The sequence below is a fragment of the Echiichthys vipera genome (genome assembly GCF_963691815.1).
Source record: "Echiichthys vipera genome assembly, chromosome: 8".
Lineage (NCBI taxonomy): Eukaryota > Metazoa > Chordata > Actinopteri > Perciformes > Trachinidae > Echiichthys > Echiichthys vipera.
Window position 1 is genome coordinate 23,884,121 of NC_139833.1, and position 24,464 is coordinate 23,908,584.

General features: G+C 40.6%; 1 protein-coding gene across 2 annotated transcripts in view; it reads left to right on the forward strand.

Moving 5' to 3' along the window:
- The window catches only part of cobl (cordon-bleu WH2 repeat protein), a 58,409-nt gene that overhangs the window by 24,126 nt on the left and 9,819 nt on the right, over positions 1–24,464 (forward strand). For both annotated transcript variants that reach the window (XM_083918645.1, XM_083918646.1), the window contains 3 exons: positions 4,931–5,113; positions 18,083–18,677; positions 21,168–21,326. In XM_083918645.1, the coding sequence (XP_083774771.1) occupies positions 4,931–5,113; positions 18,083–18,677; positions 21,168–21,326 (937 nt within the window). The remainder of the gene's footprint in view (positions 1–4,930; positions 5,114–18,082; positions 18,678–21,167; positions 21,327–24,464) is intronic.

Sequence of the window (24,464 nt, forward strand, 5' to 3'; positions counted from 1 at the left end):
GGTTGTTTTGCACTCCTCGTCTCCCAGCAGATTTGGAAACTGCAAAGTTAGCATGAGCCAAAGAGTCACAATAGTCATTAATGGGAAATATGCCAAGTTCAAATATTTCTTTGAACTCAAGGCCATCTTCACAGAATATGGCGCACAGAACTGTTGCTCCTGTGAAATAGATTGTTGAGTTATGGTCATGTGCACTGATGTCCTGTAGAGGGCAGCAACTGTCTCCAGAAGGTTAGTCAGCAGTCTGTTAGTACTCACACATCCTACACAAGGATGAGTACGAACAGTGCTGCTTTTCTTTCCTAAAAAGAATACTGAATAATGCAATGTCAATAGGGAAAAGTGTTGTATAGTGCTATGTATAGCCTTTGTCCTTCACTCATCGTGAATGAGGGTGTGTATCTGTGCTCATAGACATTTAAGGGCCCTGAAGGATCAGGATACACAGCAGCATGTATGACTGGTGATGATGTCCAGTTTTAAGGAGATTCACAACAAACTAGCACCACAATATGACCTCCCTACGACCACTCCATTGTGTGTGTGGAGCGTACAAACATGTTAAACCAGATGCACTTTTAGTCTACATCAAGCAGCTCTCTACCTGTTATATCTATAACTCAATCATGTTGATTTGATTTTAAAGCCATGAACTTCAGTTCAGCAGCAGACATCTGTGGCTCACCTCAGATCAATATGGTGTTTGATTGTATTAGCTGGAGAAACACTGCCTGGCTCACTCCACCCTTCTACCTCTTTGTTCTTAGTGTTTCCTTCGACATTGAACATTTGGCTCACCAACATTGAATCATTTTCATTCTCGCCATTATCTTCCTCTTCTTCAAGGTCTAAGCTTTCTTCTGGGTTTTTGTCATCCTATGTTAATGTCTACATCAGATTCTGACTACACATCTTCGTTTGAAGAAATAACAAAAATGAAGAAAGGCAGGGAAATGAAATGCACATGCACAGCATGGATTGAAAACATTCAAACTACTATACACAGGTCATGTGGTATTTGCTTTGACTTACAATATATTTTAAACACTGAAATGTATCTAATACAGTTGGAACTCATTTGCATGCATTCATATTGCTATTTCTCAGCCATGTCACCCTGCCTACTGGGCTTTAATGCAGCCAGGCTTTTTCTTTCAGATTGTTTCTCTGCCAGGGACTGTTATCAGACCACACACATGCATTTATGCACACACGCACACACACACACACACAGTGTTATCAGTGTAGAGGCATCAGATTACCCTACATTGGCTACATTAGCACTAAAAGCCCAGCCTCTTATCTGTAATTGTTCATTAGGGCCTAAACGTACGTGCATGCGTGCGTGCGTGCGTGCGTGCGTGCGTGCGTGCGTGCGTGCGGTCTTAAAATGCTTACCTGGTTAGAGAGCGACATGTTTTGAGGCAGGGCTGACTCTGAATCAAACTGACTTAAAATAGGCAAAATGTGCATGTTTTTTTTTAGATTGATTATATGACTTTTTTGTGTGTGGCCCTCAGATAGTATCTCAGATTAGCAAATCAGCCCTAACCACCTTTCTCAAAATGAGCAAAATTATGTTCTCAGTTTTAGGCATAGAAGTAAAACAGTTTTGTGAACTTTATTAAGTTCATCTGTCCCAACCTCGTAACCTTACCCATTACATGCAGTTACAGATGAAACTATTTGGGAGCCTCACAACTGTGAAAGCCTTTTTTGTATCTCATAGCTCCAACACCGCTCATGACACTCAGGTACATAATGGATTAAAATTGATATTAAAGTGTGACACAAAGATGCACTCAGCTCATGACCCAAAAACTCTCCCAAAGTATCTTCTAAATTAATATTGCAGCCAACACACTTTCACATTTTATCTGCTCTCACAGTATACTGATCTCATACTGTGTATAGGTCATTTAAGTATTCCTATTAGTTTTGGTGATAATATATATATTTGTGCTTGTGTTTAAAGAGTAACATAACGCCCCTTGAGAATCTGTTTTTTGATTACTTCCAGTGGTCCTTTTGACCTTTGCTAGGAAATAAGAGTGCAAACTTCTGACCACACCTGTCATAGGTGAAACAGACTTGAAATTTTCAATTGTAATTCAATTCAATTTTGTCTTTGTCAATGACATGTATTAAGCTAAACTTGTAAGTCATCTAGATATATAGAACAACTGTGATGTGTGTTATAAACTCTAAAATGAGAACTTTTTTCAAAGTAGGACTAGGAGGATTCTCTAACTTTCAGTGTGATTAGTTGCGACTTTTACATTTGCATGTATGGTTTGTAGTTTGATCACTCCTTTAAGCACAAAACTGCACTCCCCAGAAGTACAGTATAAGTCATGTTCCTTATGAAGATGTTTTTTATTCAATCTAAGTTACACACTTTGTAATTGCGAAGACACCGAGTGTGGGTTCCCCCAAATACTGCAGTACATTTGTTACAGCTGCCTTTTCATTCACTGTTTTAACAGAGATCAGATTGTTTTCCAGAGGGAAGGAGTAGAAGAGAGCAGGTGAAAAAGTCAGACAGAGTTCATGTGAAGTTTCTGCTTTGAACAATGTATTTGGTGAGTTGAAAGCAAACTCCTTCTTTTCAGACTCCAAATGTTCTGTCGATCCCCATCTGCCATCTAACCCACCTCACCCTTGCCCTGCTCCTACCCTTGTCTGTCACACAGCACAAGGAAATGACAATGTAAACATTTTATATTTTAGATCATCTTCTTTCAGTTGTAAGTTTTCAGTTATGTTTTTGTTTTGTACGAATATACTAGGTGTTATAGTCACTGCGTTCTTAACACAAGGATGATGTTATTTGGATATGTCCTTTTGCATTTTCAACAATGTACAATAAGTAGAGGTAAGATGTATCAAAAACATTCATAATGTGCAAAAAGCTGCAGACTGCTGGACTTTTTCAGAAGTGCTTTTCTTTTCCCATTCCTCCCCACTGTGAGATGGTCTAACCTTGGGTCCAATTAATTCTAATGACCTGGACTTTATGTTCCTTTTTGCTGTGCTTTTATGTTTTATCCCGGCATTGTCTGAACGCATCAATTAATCTGCTTTAAAACACTGTTCTTTTCTTAGATCAGGGGGGTGTGAGTCGTGGTTTGGTTCCCCCGTTGTGCAAAGGCTCTGTACCAAGCTGAGCCGTGGGGAGATTCAAAATTTTCAAGAGCACTTTGGGCTTTCTTTGATCAGATATTGAAAACCATTTTTTGTTCCAATGCTTTGGTCAAAAGGCAGCCACCCTTTGAAAATGAAGTTGCACTTTCAACTTGGTCAAATAATGAAAAAAATGTTGCAATAATTGTTGTGAAGAATGGACTATACCTTCAGAAATGTGTGATTCAGTTGCATGCATAGTATGTGCATGTGTGCATTTTTTTTTTGTTTTTCAAATTTGAATACCCTGTAAAAGAGGATGAGAGTGGGATCAGTTTTAGAAATGAAATAAATGCTTATAATACAGCTGTCAGTTTTAACCATGAATCAACCTTTAAAATCAGCACTGCCCTTGATATGAGGCGTGTCGTTAGTTAGCAGAATAACTCACTTTGTAACAGTTTACAGTACATTTGGTTAAAAGTTAAGCCATGAGCCAGGAAATAATTGATCTGTATTCTTTCTTTTTGTTGTTTTTTTTTTATTACAAGGCTCAAGATCATAAAATAAGCTATTACGATGATAATTGTTAAAACAAAAGACAATGCTTCTTATAGTCTTGGAAAGGTAGAGGTCACAAAGGAATGCCCTCTAAATATGAAGCCATGTCAGTTATGCAACAAAATCAATTTACGCGCCTATATCTGCTTAACGTCCTGACGACTATTTTTCTTTAAGTAAAAGACTGAGTGAGGATGTTGGTATGTTGGATACTAGATGATCTAAGCAATCCATTGGTACCTTGAAACCATGTCATGCTAGGTTGTCAGGAAGGGGGCTCCCAAAGTTAGGCTTAATTTTGGTGAAGGAAAAACTGTCATACACACAAAGGGGTCCTTGGACCTCTGACATCAAGATATGAGTAAAAATAAGTTCTTTGGGTAATCACAATTTTCACCGTTACAGGGATGCCTACTTTATACTAATCACAAGCAAGTTGGGCCAAAAAAACATGCAGGTTTACTCATTACATCCAAATATGTTTTTTTTATTATTTAAAATGGTTTGTTTGGATATTTCTGATTACTGGGGCCCCTAAACAGTCTTGGAATTTTCTAAATTGGGCATGACTTGAAAACAGACTCAAGTTTCGGTTTTGAGTCTGACAATGAGGCCAATTGTATTCATGTGTGATGATGTTAGTCCACATTGTAGCCTTATCATTGTAGTGAGAGCATTTTTTGAAACCTGATGTTCTTTATAAACCTGATAGATAATAACAGCCTCATGAAACTTTACAATCGAAAACTAGAGACCTAGGACATCAGAGGATGGATGACTTTCCTATGTATATTGACTGAATGACAGGGTTTCTGAGAACTTTCCAGAACAGAAGTGCTCACCATCCAATTGTCAAAACATTCTTACAGAAATTTCACAGCACTGGTTTTTCTATGGTGTTCCTCAAGGTATTGGTGTTTTAATGTAGTATTTTGAAGGGATTTATTTTTATTTATTTTTACCTATTCTCTAGTGGTAAAACATGGTTACATCTGGCACCAAATCTGTGTAACAAATGGTATCAATCAATATTATGGACATCATAATCTTCTATCATAATGTTCATTACACTCTAACAGTCAATATTTGAATAGGCGCTCCACAAAGCAAATGTGTTATTCAGATTTATGACTAGAAAAAGTTGACAGTGCTAAGCTTCATCTCAAATTAATCTTCAGGTTCACCTTTAACCTACCCCTGAACCTCAGTCTTACCTTACCCTCTGTATTTTCAACTTTGCCCATAGGGTTTTTCCACAACTTCAGGGGTTGCCAGCATAGAAGATCGGCCCAGCACTTTGGGCCAGTCTCAGTCGGTCATGAACTTACCCAGGATGTCTCCCCAGGCTGAGACCAAGAAAAGGAGGGCCCCAGCACTACCTGGTGCCCCAACTCCCACCATAGGACACACCAGCATTGAGGGCTATGAGGTAAGGATATAAAAGAGCTATGTTGAATTGATTTGTGTTGGTCAGAATTAGACGCATTTATGAAAAGATGCATGCTGCGAACTGGAAAACACAGCCTTAATGGATCATTTTAGTTACTTACATCATGACATAAAACTTGGTTCCAAATTGTGACTTTTGCTTCACTGATGACAAGGGCACTAATTCATACCTCCATGACAAACAACATCTCACCACTTCACTCACATGAAAATACATACAGAAATGAAATTAATATTGTAGGAGGACATACTGCATACAGACATACATTCCAAAAAAATCTTAGAGAAGGTTGCTCTCAGGATTGACCTGAAATAGTAAATATGACAGCTGTAATCTGTTTGGCACAGCCTGGCCTTTGGGTGTTTTGGCTTGAGATTCAGCTCCTCAGGGTCAACGTGACCTTGTGTATCGTCTGCATTAGAGAAACAGCTCCCTGAAGTCTCATTATAGTATTATTGCAGCATGCTGGGAAATGTTGTTTAGCAACCAACATCCTCCCTTCTTCCCTCTGATAAGAAGTTTATTGTTCTAGCTAGATATTATCGAGAGGAATGAACTAAACTGAACTGAGAGTGAAGCAGAAAACTGAAAGTGCAAACCTGAGCCTGGATGATCTTACAAAATACATAAGTTAAAGATTTGGCAATAAAAAGTAGAGTTTTCACATTAAAAAAATCTCTACCTATTCAAAATTCCAGAATCTATGAATATGAAAATTTTCAACATTTTTCACTGTGAAGTCCATTCACAATGTATATAAACTGGCAGCTTGTATAAGTTGCAAATTGGACCGAGATTGACTTAACTAGTTGTCACAAATCATGCTCTTAGGCCCGAGCACAGAGAAACTTTCCACTTTCAGCAAATGAAAGTGAAAACAGCCTTCTCATGTCAAACTGTTACAGCCTCCAAACAATTGAATAAATTGACAAGTGGCTCAAACTGGAGACCGAAACATAAAAGAAGGACACCAAAGAAGATAGAACTTTTAACAGTTTTTATCAAACAACTTCCCAATCCCAACAGGAAACAAACATTCCTGAGGAAAACTAGCAAAATACAAATGAGGATCTTACCCAAAAAGGGACCTGGAGATGCCGGCCAAACTCAGCAAAAAATGGAGGGGGGACCAGGCCACCCCTTATAGGGACGTCGGAGCTGGCCCCCCTCCCTACCTAACAAAACCAAATTATAAACTAAAAACCAAACGAAGAAAGGAGGCCGCCAGCCATCTCCAGGCCAAAAATAAAACAACTACTAAATCAAAGATTTTAACAAATCATAATGTGGGACCAAAGGTGCTGGTGGGTCTGTGTCTCCCGAGGGAATGGTCTTGCTGGTTTTATATAGCAGGTTGGCAATCAGGGAGTTGATCAGCTGCAGGTGTGTCAGCCTGATTGCCAGCCTGCTGATAAAAGGGAAAACAGGTTTAGGCACATGGAGATCTTTCATGGCCACACGCAACACAAACTCTTCCAAAATTCCAACAGGAGGAACAAGAAAAAAACATGTTTGAGTGGAGGGGGACTTTCAGCATCAAAATCAACAAAGATGGATAGTAATTAAATAATGCCACAAACGCACATGGATCATAATTCATTTCAGTCCAAGCATATCCCTAAAGAGGCTATCTTTAACTCTAACTTGTGTAAACTTAACTAAGCAGAGTTCAGCTATACCAAAATGACCCATTATCTGTCCACTGAACTTTGTGCACTGGTAGCAACGTGATTGTCAAACTAACTCTACCATTATAGTTTGAGAAGCTATAAATATTCTGTGTTTTGATTGCCAGATAAAATTCTGTTCTTCCTTTATATTCATTTCAACTTAATTATAGATTTTTTTTCTTTTCTTTTTTCAGTGCATTGTTACTTTATTAGGAGGCTCTTTATAGCTGCTGCGATTGTTTTAGTACTGCAAATTGAAGCTAGCAGAGGGAGGCAGTAATTTATCTGTCCACTGGTCGGATGCAGAGTTATGACAGACGTCGGAGCTGTAATACTGACACACCACTGGGAGTCACAAGGGCAGCTGAGAGTGAGAAGAGGAGTTGGGGAGGTCATCTGAGGACTTGATGACTGGTCTTATAATAGATTTCTCCATCTCGCTCGTATGCCTTCTCTGAACTGTTACCCTGTCTCAACACACAGTCTCATGTATATTCATGCACATCCACACATTGCAAGGTCATACTGCGGTGCGAGACACCTCTCATGTTACACCTCTCTGTATTCCAGGGAGAGATTAAAGACAGGCTGTCAATGTGTTCGGCTGGTCTTATCAACAGTTCAGCCTAAGGTCAACAAGTGACAGAGTTTTCCAGACATGTGTATCTTATACGGGAATACAGAATAGCAACAAGTCTGTTTCATGTGCATTTCTAACATTAAAGTGGTCACAATATTAGTTAATAGTTGAATGACTGGATGGATAGAAAGTTAAAATTATTAATGGATTGTTTGATGATGTTGATGTCATAAGGAGGGTATAGTGCCATCTGAGGACACCACAGAGGTGTGAGGTGTTGAAAGATTAGCAGCATGCCTGGTCGGTGTTTGTTGTGATTAAAAAGGATTTGGCTTCATGACAGAGAAGGGAGTCATAGCAGCCAGGTCTTGTCAGCACAGTTCCTCAGGGGCATTGGCATTAAAATGCTCTGCATGACTTGGATCTGGGGAACAATTGTACTCGTCAAATCCAATCACATCACAGTCAGAATCCAAGTTTATACTTTCACATTTACATGAAATTTCTTATTTGCTGTAGTTGCTGGAAGCAGTCTTAAGCTACAATGGGAAACATTTGCTTGCAGTAAAAGAGCACATCATCTTCAAAACGGGCTATATGTTTAAATTATTATAGTACAGATTTGACAGGGCTGGAAGTGGGCCCAGCTCGCCCAGCAAAATTCACGCATAATTGATCACCAAATGTGAATCATGTTCTTGAAGTGTTTTAATGTGTATTGGATTTTGCTGACTCAGGCATTTTTTTCCAATTCTGCAGCATGCAGGTTTGTGTTACAATCTGCCCAACCTTATGTAGATACTTTCTGCATGTACAGTCTGAGAATGCATGTGTGTGTTTGAGATAAAGGATTAGGCACATAATAGCATGTCATTTGAGGACAGCTCTCTATGATGGCTGTCCTCATTATAGACCTCCCTCTGAGCCGAACAAGCGTAGGTGGTCAACTAAATGTGACTTACAAGACACAGTAATAGACATTGACATCATAATCTAAGCTATAGGGATGATGAGATTGTTATAACGAAGCTAAATGCTACAAATAGACTTTGGAGAGGCAGAGATTACATAGAGGGGTCATTTAGATCATAGTGGGAGTATAGATAGGTTAACATCATTGACAAAATTAAGTGGACCAAAATCTCTCTATAGTCTTCTGTGGAAAAATTCAAGATTCAGAACTTCAGTTTATCGCACATGATCAGTTAAGGATAATTCGATTTTTTTATGCCACTGCACCAGCGACAGTCATGGCCGGAGGTTGTCCGTCCAGTACATACAGTACGAACCATTCTTGTGAACACGATATCTCAGGAACTCCTTGAGGGGATGTCTTCAAATTTGGCACACATGTTCACTTGGATTGAAGGATGAGCTGATTAGATTTTTAAATATCAAAGGTCAAGGTAACTGTGACCTCACAAAATGTATTTTTGGCCATAACTCATGAACTCCTACTTTAATTATCTAATTGGATAAAAAATGATAATGTGATGACATTTTATATTGAAAAGTTCAAAGGTCAAAGCCACAACTCAGGAACAGAAGGGGAGACATTGGGTCATTGGCTAACCTAATCTTGAAACTGGTAATTTTATAGATCTCCTGTTCTGCCGATTTAAAATGTGTGAAACATTCACATTTCGCCCCAAAATATTTTACAATTTTATCTCTACTTTTTACAAACAGTTCAGGTGAGCTAAATACCTGGTGTAATTTTTTCTTTTCCACGGTTGAAGTAGAGAGGGTGTTTGAAGGTTAAGTTTTGAGAAACATTGAAAGCAGATAGTCATTGCATATTGTTTCTGAGGTAGATTTTTTATAAAACAGAGTGTCCAGTAACAGCAATGTATGTTATCTAAGTTATAAGTGGTAGTTATACAGTAATACAGTTGTACATAATATGGAGTGACGTTGGAATGTTGAAAGTAGATATTTGACCTTGTTGATGTCTGAGCCGCAGGTTGCTATATACAGTAGTGAGAATGGGAATAGCAACAGCACTAAAAACAGATAACGCAGTCTTCCAGGAAGAGTGTAAAGCTATCTTTGGCAGTAGGAGAATCAAATATTTTCCCATGCTGGGGTCGTCAAGGTGTTTACAGTTTTGTTTCTTCAGCTTAACAGTCAACAATCTATGCCTGTCTTTATGAGAACTGTCTTTATGTCTTTATGAGAACAGCACAGAGTTAAATTATGCTTTGGAACATTGAGTTCAGAGAAACACAACTTTGTTTCAGTGGGGTTTTTTTTTCAGCAGTGATAGGCAATCTGTTATTGTGGTTTGGAAAGGAAGCCATGTCTACATTGTCTGTTGTGATAAAGGAGTTCAGAGAAATTCTGAGCTTTCTGCTTCATTGCTCAGTAACATAAGGTGCTTCTTGAGTAAGTGCATTTGCTCTTATGTTTGTTGTGTGTGCGTAGGGAGACTGAAAGATAAAGACAGAACAACTGAAGCAGAGAATGAGAGAGGAAAAAGAGCAAAAGAGAGAAACTGAGTGACTTAGAGGGTCATAGAGAGTCAAAGTAAGGTATCATCAGGTCTTAAGTGTGTGTGTGTGTGTGTATGTGTGTATTTAGGTTGTGCAACATTAAAAATGTATAAGCTTTGGAATCAAAATGTAGTACAGCATGAAATCTGGTTGGCGTGCCCTTAGCACCACCCTTAACTCTCGCAGTTGGAGGACATGACTGGGGAAAAGTTCAACATACGACAAGCAGCATTAAAGAGTAAAAGGTGAAGGAGTAATAAGATCAGTGGCAGTAAGCAGGCTGTCTGATAGAAAAGTTTACAGATGTTCTTAAATTGATTACCTACAGCTAAATATAGATGTTCTGGTTTTATTACACCTTCTCTTCTCCCGTATTTAATTTTATCTGACATTGTTGAACAAATTGAATTGTCTTTCTACATTGCTCACCAGATTAATAACTAACCAATCTCCCTGGACTGCCCAGGAATTGGGCGATTGGCTGCATCACATGTACATAGACTAAAAAAATAACTTTTATTTAATTATTATTATTATTATTATTAATTTAATTTATAATGTAGCCTATCAGTTAAGGTCCAACAGAATGCAAAAGCATTTTTTGTGAAACCTAAGGCCAGGGAGGCGTGATATGAGCCAGAGAGCAGCGGAAAGACATTTGGAGAAAGTCATCGTTGACATCACATCTGTTTGCTGAGACAAGTGAATCCTGATGTGGGTATTAAAATTTCATGACTGTCTCTCAGTTGGAAGAACACAAATTAACCATGGTAGCAGTGACACTGTTACAACTGTTTAAGATAAAATATCTCAAATGAAATCCAGCTATCAGATCTGACAAAGCTTGCCCAAGACAGCTCTGACATGACGTGATACTGACCAGATCTTAATTTTGGCATTTAGCGGTACTGTGGCAGTCAGAAATATAGTGTTAGTATATTTCTCAATAAGCCTTCTGTTTGGTCTGAACTACATGTTTTTTGTGTCCGGGACAGCTGTCTGGACATGTGTGCCTATGTGTATGCATTGTATGTATTCAGTTGAGCGTGTGTGTTAAACAATATGCCAGTCGGAGCTTTCTGCCCGATGCTGTCCCCACAGTTTTTCTGTGTTGCATGAATTTGTTTTTGTGAGCACTGCATTCCTGCCGGTGTGCGTATGGTTATTTGATTGATCGAGCTGGCTACTTTTTTCTTCGTGATGATCTGTCACTGTGAAGGTAGAGAGTTGGCAGCATAGGGAGGCTTGTCTTTCATAGTCGTCCATCAGTCCTGTAATTGTCTACAACGGGAACTAACTTTAATCTGCTCTAATGCACAGTTCTGGTTGCATCAGCCAGACAAAACACAACTTGCTACTGGATCTTTGTTCATTAATGAGCCTTCCAGTAAGGGTTTTTCTTTCTTTGCTCCTGTTTTTCCTCTTTTTTTTTGCTATCGATCTGTCTTTTTTCTTTCGGTTTTTGTTTCTCCTTGATATCAACTTTTTTTTTGCTGCACACACTTTGTCTATTTTACAACACTTGCCCACTTTCACAGCTTAAGCCAATGAATACACGCCCCACCCCCCTTAACAACATCAACAAGGAAGGTCAGCTGTGGGGTTTCATCAACGTTAGTCCCTGTTGTATTCATGGTGAGCTAGGCTTCACCTCGCTCAGATAAGAATCTGTGAGAGAACAAGAGAGCAAAATACGGGAGGTTACAAGTTATAAAAGCAATGCAAAGATAGGAAGAAGGAAGGTAAGCTGGGTGCTCCTGATGTGAGATGTCAGTGGAGGATGGATGCAGAGAAGGATGTTTACCCACATTGCTCCACTACATTGTATTCTGCAGGAACAAAACACATTTTTCCTGATCAGTTTGAGGGTAAAGAAAAATGGAGGCTACTGCTGCCAAAAGGCAGCCGGGAAAGTTTCAAGTCACGCCCTCTCAAATGTCCTCTCACTCTATGTGTCTCCATTACAAAAAAGGACGCCAGAGGGATTTACCAGACTCCGGAGGTGACGTATCACTCTGAATGGGTTTCGATCGGGGCGGAACAGCGCTCTGGCACTTCTTTCTCAAAGTGAGAAAAACAGAATAGTTGCGGTTTGAATAATCTGGTTGACATTCAGACAGTTTTATGAGCACTTCAAGAGCACTTCAAGATCTGACGATCAAAACAAAGAGTTTGTTATAATTTTGGCATTTAAGGGGGCTCGCTTGATTCACGTCAACAACTCATGAGTAACATGAAAGAAAACACTCATCACACTCACATTAAAATTTCTGGTAGCTGTCAAAAAGTGTGTGTTAGGGCGCGCTCACACTATCCTCCCGGACCGAGACCCGGACTTTAGGGTACTTGTCCCCCCTCCCTCTCCCCCCCGCGCCCCAGCCCCGTTTGTACTCACACTACCTGGGCCTCGGCCAATACTTCTTGCTGTCCATACGCCTTCAAGCCGTAACACGTCACACGCATTGATCGCGTGTGTGTGGCTTTGTTTACAAATCTTTCCATAGACCTCGGAGTTTTTGTGCGTCTTGTCGACTGTTTTTGAATATTTTCATCCGACCAAATCTGCAGTAAACACTCCACCTCCGCATCACACCAACATGAACCTTTCACCGCCATTGTTGTTGTTGTTAAATGTCCGCGCATGGTCCGTCCTTCTATTTACATGTCCGAACAGGCGGACATAACGCTACTGCCGTAGGGCTCGTGCTCGTGCTCGTACACGTGCGCACGCTCGTGCTCGTACATGTGCAAACGGCTCCGCTAAAGCCCACCTATTTCAAGCGGGCCGTGGAGGGCCAGCTGGCCCCAGTTGAGCGCGGAGCGGGTGCGCTCACACTACTTAAAGGTACTAGACTTTAGCTGAAAAACCGGTTTTGGCCGCGGCCAAAAGGACAGTGTGATCACGCTCTTAGTGACAGTGCAGACTGGCCCCGGTGCAGAGGACATATAGCACATCTCCATGCAGGAATAGCTCAGTACGGTGTGTGTGTGTGTGTGTGTGTGTGTGTGTGTGTGTGTGTGTGTGTGTGTGTGTGTGTGTGTGTGTGTGTGTGTGTGTGTGTGTGTGTGTGTGTGTGTGTGTGTGTGTGTGTGTGTGTGTGTGTGTGTGTGTGTGTGTGCCGATGAAGAGAGAGCTTGGGATGAACTCAGAGCAGACAGCTGTAGTTTGTGGAAGTAAATGTGAGTGTAGTGTTTTATATTTCTTGTCACTGTTTTTTTTTCTTCTGTAAACGCAGCACCTGAGCAAATAGAATTTGGGCCCTTATTACTATTTATTACAGGAAAATGGGAGAGAGAGAGAGAGAGAGAGAGGGGCTATCAAAATCCAACCCAGTTGCTGGGGTACTCATTTTCACAAGCGCATGCACAGGTCATTTTCTGCGCTCCGGTAGTAAAGAAATAGCACTACACCACTGGAAAAAAGTGTCTACTCTCCACTTCGCTGGCTTTTAAAAATGCTGTGTGTCGTTGTGCCATTGAGTACTACCTACGTCACATCCCGCTTAGAGTTATATCCAATCAGCAACCAGGCTTTTTACTGGGGAGAAAAACAAAGGCCCGGTCAAACAGCCTTTAGGGGCAGCTCACATTCAAATTAGGGGAATTTCGGCGAGACCTGCCTAATACCGGGTATTCGACTGTAATAGAAACACCACTAAAGTAAACATGGAAACCCTTCCTCTGTTCATCTCTCATCTTCATCCTTCATCCTTCCTATAGAGCTGCTGTTTTGTTAATTTGTTTGGTAGCTGAAAACTGCAAGGGCTCTAGTGGGGCAATTTTTACATATGGCTTCAAAAGGGCCTTGATGTAATATAATACATGGTATATTATATTCTGATCTCAGACTGACAATACACAAGAGTTGCATGGACAACAAATTGTCAATTACACATGCATACCTGAGTCAGTTACATCAGGTATTATGCATCAATGCATAAAAAGAACATTCACAGAATAAGTGAATCTAACTACAATCTTTTTGGACACTATAGAATTGACCATTAGTAGTCTTTCTTTGTTGCCTCCACGTATATTGAACATAGATGGAGTGTATGTTCAGTAATGGAAAATGTAGCTTTTGGCACATGCCGCATGGTGATTAAATAGTACTTGTCTTGTTTTTGTTTTTTCCTCAACACAGTTTTTGAATTTGGACTTTATACGTACGCCTAGTAGCAAGATGCTATTCATATTAATGTAGGACATGCCCTGTGTACTGTAAGTCTGCTTGGTCTTGTGGTTGGGGTGACTGAAGTGTACTGGACTGTCGGTAGGCACAATAAGATTTCTTTTCTTACGCACTGACCTTGAAGATTGTGAAAGTGTCAGTTAGGGGCCTGGAATAGGGGACACACGACCCTGCCATGCTGCCCTATGTAGGACAGGATCTGTTTGCACTTGAAGCTGTCAAAACATCTTGTGTATGAAACCAGCCAGGACAGATGGGACAAACAAATTAATTGAGTGTGTGTGTGTGTGTGTGTGTGTGTGTGTGTGTGTGTGTGTGTGTGTGTTAGGATGTATTGCAATCACTGATCTGTTGCGGGCTTTAATTAGAAAACAATCAGTGAATTCCATTTGTTTTCCATATGGTGTATAAATGTTATCTGATTAGCTTTTGTTGCTTTGGTTTGATGGTTGATTACTAATTTAAGTCAATTGTCAAGGCACTATTATAAACATTAAAATGTGAGAAATTGCTACTGTGTTACTCTACTCTGATTAATCTAACCCCTTACCCTTAACTCTCTGTGCATATGAACATCACAGTAAATGTAGGGAAAAGGGGAAGAAAACATTTAATTTCAGTGGGTTAGTGGGACAAAGTAGGTGACAATGGAAATGGGTCAGCCATGGGTCTCCTTATCCTCAGTTAGCCTCTTCTACGCCCCCCTTTCACACAGACACATTGTTTAGACTTTTAACATAAACTCCTCTCATCATACATCGCACACACATGTTCATTATAACACACACACACACACACATACACACACACGCACGCACACGTACTCAATTACCCTAACACATGTTAACTGTTTTCCAGCCTACTGTTAGGGTGTTTTTGACCTCTGTGCCCTCGTTGTTGAGACAGTTCAGCTGGTATTATTATCTCTGACATGCACTTACATACACATTCATCTGCACACACATGCATACGTATGAATGTGCTCATGCATGCACAAGCACATACATATACAGTGTAACCCCCTCTCTTACACATACTCCATTTCACATTCCACATTAGCGCTTAAATGTTGCCCCGTAACAAAGCCCCTCACCCATAAGGAGTCCTTCAAAACAACTGATGACTGGTCACGCCACCAAGTTGAAGCCTCCATGGGTGGCCCTCAACATGCTCTAACATGGGGCCCTTCGCCTTTCAAACCATAGAGTGGAAAATTTACTGGACACACCAGACTGTCCTTGCATGCCCTTCATTGCACTTTTAAGTAAAAGGCCTAAAACATACAGTATGTTGCATTGTTTCTCAGTCATTCTTTCATCAGAGCCTATACAAAACCAAGAAGAACAAGAAGAGACAAATCTGAATGTGTGAAGCAAAAAAGCATGGTGGTAGATAATGATTGCTTATTCAGGATGTGCGTATTGATTAGTATAGTGCTCTGTCCTGACCAGTTGTGACTGGTGGGAGAGAATCTGGTTGCAAGTTAAATTGACCAAAAAATATGTGCAAGTATTTGTTTCATTCTCTCGAGTACATTTTAATTATGCCTACATATTAGTCAGTTCTTTATGTGTAATTTTGTCTTAATAACCTACCTAAATAAAATCTGCTAAATGATTAATCAATTTCAAAACCAGTGAAAGGAAGTGTTTAACCTCTTTGTGTATTCATTCACATATATGAATTTTATTACTCCACCATTTTTATTTTACTGTGTTGGTTTCAGTATTAAGTGAAATAACTGCTCTATAGTGAACTCATCAGTCTCTTCCACATATTTTTTGATTTCATTTGACATTGTTTCTCCTTGTTATTTGATGCAACATGACTTGACTGTACTTAAGACGTCAGTACTTGGGAATCCACTTGACAGTTTTGGCTATCCTTTGCTCTGTTGTGACTTGACTTGTGATGTCATGACACAAGGTTGACTGAAGGCATGAGCAGAAGTGGCCGGATCCTGCCTCTAGCTTTGCAGCAATACATGCTGTTGAATAGGGTTGCAACTGACCATTATTTTCAATCATTTTCTTGATTAGTTAGCTAGTTGTTTGGTTTATAAAATGTCAGAAAAAGGTGAAACATGTCGATCAGTGTTTCCTTAACTCCAAGATGACTTCTTTAAATGTCTTTTTTTGTCCACAATTCAAATAAATTCAGTTTACTGTTATAAAGGAGGAAATAAATCAGAAAATATTCACATTTAAGAAGCTGGAATTGATGATTTTTTTTCTTGAAAAATTACTCACACTGATTAGTCGGTTATCAAAATAGTTGGCGATTCATTAAATAGTTGACAGCTAATTTAATGACCAATTAAGCTTTGCAGCTCCACTCTTGAAAGAAGACTTATCTTTTCTCAAACATTGAAAAGACAATTATTTCCTGATTCTCCTCTGTATAACATACATTTGAAGAAAAAAAATGCTGCACATGTAACATCAGTAAACACCATACATAAACACAGTGTATACATACTCACTTTACATAGTCAGCTTAACGTAATGTATAGTGTGACCTTGAATGTGGTATAATCTTCTTGAGAATTGGCTTCAGCCTCTAACAATCTTAAGTACATGCTGCGTTTTCAGTCGTGGCGCCAAGACCATGAGAGCAGCACACACTTAACCCTGCAACCCTTAACAACTCCCTAATCCATACATCCCGGCTCAGCCTGAGAGATGAGATATATTGTTTCTTCTCATATGTGTGCACTTGTGTGCATATTCCAGAAAGTATATGTACTCATACAGTCACATAGAAATGTGTGTTGAAGCCACAGATCTCCCTCTTCCTTTCATAGCAGGGCATGGCTACAATCTTATGTTTCACTCTGCAGGGAACATACACATAAACATACTCACACACTTATGTATGCATGCATGTGCGCGTGCGCACACACACACACACACACACACACACACACAAACACACACACACACACACACACACACACACACACACACACACACACACACACACACACACACACACACACATCCATCTTCATAGGCAAGTCAGTCATCCATATCAGCTTCAACTTTGGCCCACATCCACTGGTATGTCTGTATTCATGTATGTATGAATGCCAGAGAGGGAGAGAAGCGGGAGACCAAGGATAAGAAAGACAACCAGTTGGGGGGCCATTTGGATTTCCATAGCATGCCATGTAGTGAGTTCATTAAGTTCACATGTGTGAACCCAGTGTGACTGCAGAGAGGCAAAGTGGCCTGATCTCTCCCTTGTCCTGCTGCATGATGCAATGTTACATGCAGTTCTGGGCATGTTCTCTGTTGAGTGAAGAAAAGTTGAGCTCTACAGCAGTAATTGCAATTTCTTAGAAATAAGGACTTCTATACTGTTGAAACCTGCACTAAATTGATTCTTAGAAAACTGACTTCACATAGAGCGAGATCAACTTGCACAGGCGGGTGTGAATGGTCTCATCTCCCTATGGAATACATTTTCCTACTTTCCCTCTCTCTGTCTTCCTCTGTCCTCCTCTCTTTCAAACTTCTCTCTAAAAAAATCCTCCCCAACCAGTCTGTATTCATTATGTTTCTCTTTCCATCACAGTCATTATGAAAAAAAGAAAACAGTCTTGTTGTTATGACATAGTCATTGACAGACTGTTAATATGTACAGTCCCAATACCACTGCATCATTTTAAGTGTGTCACGACCAGACGAAGTCCATGGCACTCTGATAGATTTGAAGACTCAGACGCTTGCCAGAGCTCCAATTGACTGAATTACTTAAACTCTACTTCACTTATGGTAGACAGGCTGATTTATGGTTAGACACACAAACACACACACACACACACACACACACACACACACACACACACACACACACACACACACACACACACACACACACACACACACACACACACACACACACACACACACACACACACTCACATTTGCACAAGGCTCTCAAATATATTAACTTACAACTGTCTACTGTTTTTTTCTTTCTTCCTTCCTTTGATTATTTTATTTTTATCAGATGGGCCTTGGGTCAGAAAGCCAGCAGAGGAAAAGAAAGGCTCCAGCTCCTCCTCCCACCCCAGCTTCCATCTCTCCAGGCCCTGATGACACTTCAACCTCTGCTTCTCCCACCCCTGATAGCTATGCTACTGAAACACCTACCCCAGCCTTCCGTAGCAAGGTGGCACAGTCAAACACTGTCTCTGCTACCATTGTGGTAACACAAACTGAAAAACCAGTCCCCTTTAAAACAGCAGCACAAGCTCCACCTGTGTGTACCGCCGCCCCAACCCCCAGCTCCCCCACCCCAAGCAGCAGCACCACAGACAGCCTGGCTGTCCAGGATTCGAGCTCTGAACTCAGCCATAGTCTCGACGACTCTGACCTGGACCAGGCAGTTTCCTACTGCAGCACCCTCACCAGCAGTACAGCAAGTGGCTCTGTGCGGGTCGAGCCTGCTACGAAAAGATCCAGCAGCAGGGTGGAGGAATCGGAAAAGGCCAGCAGCATAGCTGCTAAATTAAATGAAGATGCCAGCAGCTCCAGGTCGGAGACTGAGTCTACCCTTAACCTGAAACTGGATGACGTTGAGAACAACAGACACAGCACAATGGGTAAATATCTAGAAAATGGCATGACACTCAAAATCAAGAGCCTGACACAGATTTTAGAAGCAATGAAAATGTAGCTGATCACAGTGATGGTAAACATGTTGTATGTTAAATAAGTGAAACAGTCTGAAGATGCTCTCAGACATTTTCTACCTCGAAAGTGACTGAATGTCCTGGAGAAATGAGCTGTCAAACTGCTGCAACGTCTGAAACTACAACTTTCAAGAATGACATACATGGCCTGGTGAAAGAGTGTGTGTGTGTGTGTGTGTGTGTGTGTGTGTGGGTGTGTGTGTGTGTGTGTGTGTGTGTGTGTGTGTGTGTGTGTGTGTGTGTGTGTGTGTGTGTGTGTGTGTGTGTGTGTGCGTGCGCGCGTTAGTGTGTGTGTGTGCGCGCGCTTTTGCGTGTGTGTGTGTGTGCGCTTGTGTTTGTGTGTGTGTGCGTGTGTGTGCGCGCTTTTGTGTGTGTGTGTGTGTGTGTGCGCACGCTTTTGTGTGCACGTCATGGCTGAAGTACAGGAACTAGTGGAGCTGGTTTTCATCATAGCTTATGAGACAATACAGTCCTTGTCTCAAGCCTGTGCTTATCAATCCCTCACGTTCATTGTATCTTTCTCTCTTTTCTCTCTCTGTTTCTGAATCTCCCTCTTTATATCTCTCTTATATGCATGCAGCCACTCACATAAACCTTCAAAGCTGGCAGATACAAAGACAGATAGATCCATCATAGATTTAAACAGGATCTGCTTGAACTTAAGCTGGCCTCGTATTGATCTTTATATAACCTAGATCTCTCTCCCTAGCAAAGTGAGCTTGCAGCACAGGGCTGTCAAGTCTGACAGGGGCAGAGATGAGAGAGCTGTAGACCTCAGAAAATGGGATGATAAAGGTGACGGTACCAGAATGGAGTTCAGAGAAAGGAGCATGGGAAGGTTTTGGCAGCAGCATGACGGCGTAGCAAGGTAGAAACAAGGGGACTAGAGGGGTTTAAGGAGAGGAGAATGATGGACAGGCAGATGAAAGCAAGAGAAAGGATGAAGTATGAGGAGGTTATCGCATCAGTCAGGATAGTACAGACAGCACAAGGATCATTAATACATTCATAGACCTAGCTTCTTCTCTTTTTTCTCCCTCCTGACACTGCTGACAGTGCAACACCTTCTCTCTTCTCTTTTTCTTTCACTTGCTCCCTGCTTCCAGTCCTTTACAATGTTGTTGAGTTGTATTTTTAGTAAAATAGTGTTATTCCTAAAGTCACATTCGCTTCAACAGTCCTTTTTGTCATACACACAACCTCAACACTTTTCTTATGCAGCGACTATTAACCAGATGTTTTTTTGTGCAGCCTGACAACTACACTTTGTTATACATAAACAGTACATATTTGGCAGTAACTGGATAGCTGGTACACATGTTAGGGCGAGACAACTACACCCTGCACGTACAGTGTAGGGTGGTGCCCTTGTGCTTGTATAGGCAGAGATAGAAATGTACATAGTACATTTATTAGGTTTGATTTAGTCTTTCATCTATGCAGGTTTCATGTAGTCTTTCATTTAAGCAAAATAGATATGTATGTCAAACTGTACACTGTATGTCTTTGCTTCTGGAAGCTTTTGTGATGATGAAGACCTCTAATTCTAAATAAACAGAGGTGAAGATTGATTTACACTATTACACTAAAGGTGATATTGAATGAAAAAAAGAAAATATTTAGGAAATCTAATATATCACCTGGGGCTATTCTGCCTCTAACTACAGGAGTTCATGAAAGCTTTGTATTTTTCTTTTCTGCAAACCTAGACATCATGTTTTGAAGTGGTAAACTGGCAGTTACGTCTAATGAAGCTGCAGTCTTGACTGACAGATGCCTCTGAATCCAAATGTATAACATTTCACAGGTATTAGCGATTGAATACAACTTGGAACATTAGACAGAAACACTAAAAGCCACAGTGACATGAGTATGCATCTAATAAATAAAACTCAAGTTTTTACATCATCTAAAAATGAAAGGTAGCTACAAACCTGTTGTTGCTGTCACTTTTCTTGAAACTTCAGCTGATGGCAGTCCACAGATTTTTGTTGCCATGATTCGGAAACTGTGAAATTCCACAGGAACAATGGTTAAAACTTACAATGAATATATTGTAAACACAAGAGTCGCTTACACCAGTTTAACAGTGATAACCTCCATGGTTCAGCAGACAAAGGAACAAGTTCTGCCCACAGAATCTCAAACTTCATCACCAGAAAATCCAAGGATAAAGAAATGACTGTTTGAATAACAAGCAGTTTCTAAGAAGTGGAGCACAAAAACACAAAAGCCAAGCCGTTGCCAGAATAAATATAAAACAAAGATCTTAATGATTGCATAATGTTTTCTGTGCTACTTTTAGTTTGATAAGACGTTTACATGTCAGATGTTTGTGTCCCATTTTTTACAAACATGACCATCAGTGCATGCCCTGCCTGCATGCTATTTCTCCTATAGGAATTGCTGATCGACCAGCGCCACCCAAACCTCGTCGCTCCCCGGCTCAGGAGCCACCACAGCTTGTCCTACCCCCTACCCTGTCCTCCCCTCCCACTGAGCACACAGAAAGCAACTCCCTGCAGAGACCCATGGAGGTGGAGGAAGCAGCTCCCCAGTGTAGGTTACAGATAGACCTCTCATTTTCCTTCACTCTTGATTTTTTCTTTCTTTCCTAGAAGCTGCTCTCCTGGTTTTCTAACTTTTATTTCATTTGTCCAAGTCAGTGTTTAATTTTGCAACTATCCTTTACTTCCAAACCCTTTTTTGTGAATGTGAATGTGAGTGTGTATGTGATTACTGCACTCAGTATTCATTTGCTTTCCATCACTCCATCAGCGACCCGGGCAAGTTAAGTGATAGCGGGTCCACGTGCAAGTTCAAGGTGCTTCATATCTATAAATGTCAACCTGTAAGCCCTTTTACCTCTTCTAGTGCAAAAAGGTCAGAGATAGGGTCAACACCAATCAACTGGAATGCCTTTTTTGTTGTAGTTATACAGTACATGGAAATATTAGATGTATAATGGCAGACATTGTTGAGTTATGCTGAGATGTATCTAAGCCACCGTGCATGCATGACCAGGCTAGATCGCCAAAATATCCTTGTTTTGTTGTCCTCAAATCTTTCTTTCACTTACTTCAGGTCTTTCTCTGGATGCTGTTTTCATCACCACCCATGCCAAGTGCAATGCTCATAATTAATCTACCTATAATCTCATCTGTTGTTTTCTTTACTCCCCATCCAATGCCCTCCTCCCTGCTTTATAGTGTACTGCTGTGGGCCTGTGCGTCTGCGCCCCAAACACTCCTGAAGTCTCTCTCTGGCTCAACCCTCCCATCAACCAACAATCCAATCCAATCAGTGTCATTTGCTTCTTCTTGGCCCTTCTTTTTTCTGCTGGACCTCCCTCTGATGGTCACCATCTCTCACTCTTTTAAGAAATGATCTACAGTTTCTTTTGCACTCTTCTTGTATATGTTGTCACAGTCTCATTGCTATCATTATTTTATTTAAAGTCTCATTTCTGTTACTTGCTTTCACTTGGTGTCACAATGTCCCACAGAAGCTGCTTTGCTGTAATCTCACACCATCTGTCCTTATGATAGTTTGGATTTGATTTTGTTGAGGACACACTGCTGCTAGTGAAAGCAAGTAGTGCTCTTTAATTTCACCCTTAAAACAATGCCTTTTATTGTTGTTTTTTTACCAATTAATGTACATAAGGTTTTGTATTTCAACTTGATCCTCTGGTTGTTATTGATTATGCATGAGATCAGAGCTGAGTTAAAAGTGGACACAGAATGTGGTCAGAAGATTATACAATGGCAGATGAGCTAAACCCTTGACATATCAGTTACAGCGTGATTGATGAGTGACATGCTCAAATGAGGCTATGAGGCAAGGCCATGCGATATCTATCAGCCGTTATTTTGGTGATGCGATATCTGCAGATCAATAGTTGGACAGTGTATGTTTCTCTCTGCGTGCTTGGTGTTGTGGCTTGGTTTAGTAATCTGAGACCTGAATGCATGCAGCCTTTTGCAATATTATGGAAAGGGTGATCTATCAATGACATGTTGCTTTTAGGTAGTGGTACCTACACCACTGTGACACCACACAGTGATTTCGTTGTAGGACTTTTCTAACTGCTATTGTGGAGGCTTATAGTTGCATGAATGCTTCCCAGTTTGTTTTTAAATTATGATTAGGGATCCAAATGACCCATGTCATCCCATGACATCATATCTGAAACATGGGTGAATAGTTTGGAGTCCAGAAAAAGTAGCAGTATATCATTTAGCACTTTGGCAGAAAAACTGCAAGACACTGGGCCTTAAAGGAAGACTGTATCATAAAAACAACTTTTTTACAAGTTTGAGAACTATGTTGTTACATTCATGTTAAAATTCTCTTTTTGAGTTGTGACTACAGTATGTTAAGAGAATGGGGCCCTTGTTTTTATCATATGACCTCTGTCACGATATGAATGCAACTATTGTGTTGCAGAATCAAATACATTTCTGTGTGTTAAAATATGATTTGTCCTCTGCAATTTCTAAACCATTGAGGGGATATGTACTCATTGAGCCTGTAGAGTCGTGATAATGAACACCCACTTATCTGTAAAGGCAGTCTTTGTTGTGATTGAAAAACAATATATGTTTGAAAGACATTTTTCAATTAAACAGTTGAAGACTGGATCAAGATTCAAGGACTTTGGTTTGGTATTGTGCATGGATTGCCATGGTTAGAATTGGACATGTAACAAGTCACAGTATTGATTTTCCCGGGACACCTTTTTTGGCTTTAACTGAAGCATGTGGCCAAAGTTCATATTGAGTTGGAAGTTTGAGAACTATGTGTTAATGTTTGCTTGTGCCTTTGTATTGCACACATATATGCATGTAAACATATGAGAGTATGTATATGTGCACTGTGTGTGTGTGTGTGTGTGTGTGTGTGTGTGTGTGTGTGTGTGTGTGTGTGTGTGTGCGTGCGCGCGCGCTGATTGTGGCTGTAGCTGGCATGACTAAGCTGTTGCTGGGAAGGAGCTGGGAGGACAGCCCTGTGAGTCATCACCACATCTCCTGGAACTGACTGTTCTCTCCACACCATTAGGACCAGACCCAAAACTGACAGGCCTAGTACAAACACACAGACACACACGCACACGCACACGCACATGCACGCACATGCACACATGCACACATTTGGGAAGACATATTGGATCACAATGTATGCCCAATGCATGCACACACTCGCTGACACCTGGTATTACAAACAAGGTCACTCACTGTTAAACTCATTTTAAAGAATCCCCCGTTGAGTTCCCAGTGCCTCGCATGCTGGCTGGGCTGCTGAAAACCTAACAAATGGTACGCTGATTTTTATTTTCTTGGCCGAGAGTTCAATGAGATTAGTAACAGACTAAATAAGTTCTCCAAAACCCACAGGACTGACCAGAGCATGACTGTACGAAAGAGATGAGAGGGTATGAAGCAATACTATCTTTCACTGAAACCTAAAACAGTACTGTAAAAATCTAATTAAAAGGGTTTGTTTACAACAGCTCCGCCCACACATCATTAAAGCTGTTTTATCAAGCCACAAGTGGTCGTGCTCCGGGTTCGTGTTTGGATTTTTGGCTTGTGTTTTCTGGTTTGTGTGTGTGGTGTCAGAATGAATGTCGAAACTAACGAAAACACTTCCAAAGTTTTCTTCCATTTCTTGCTCTTCTTTCTCACTCTGCATCCT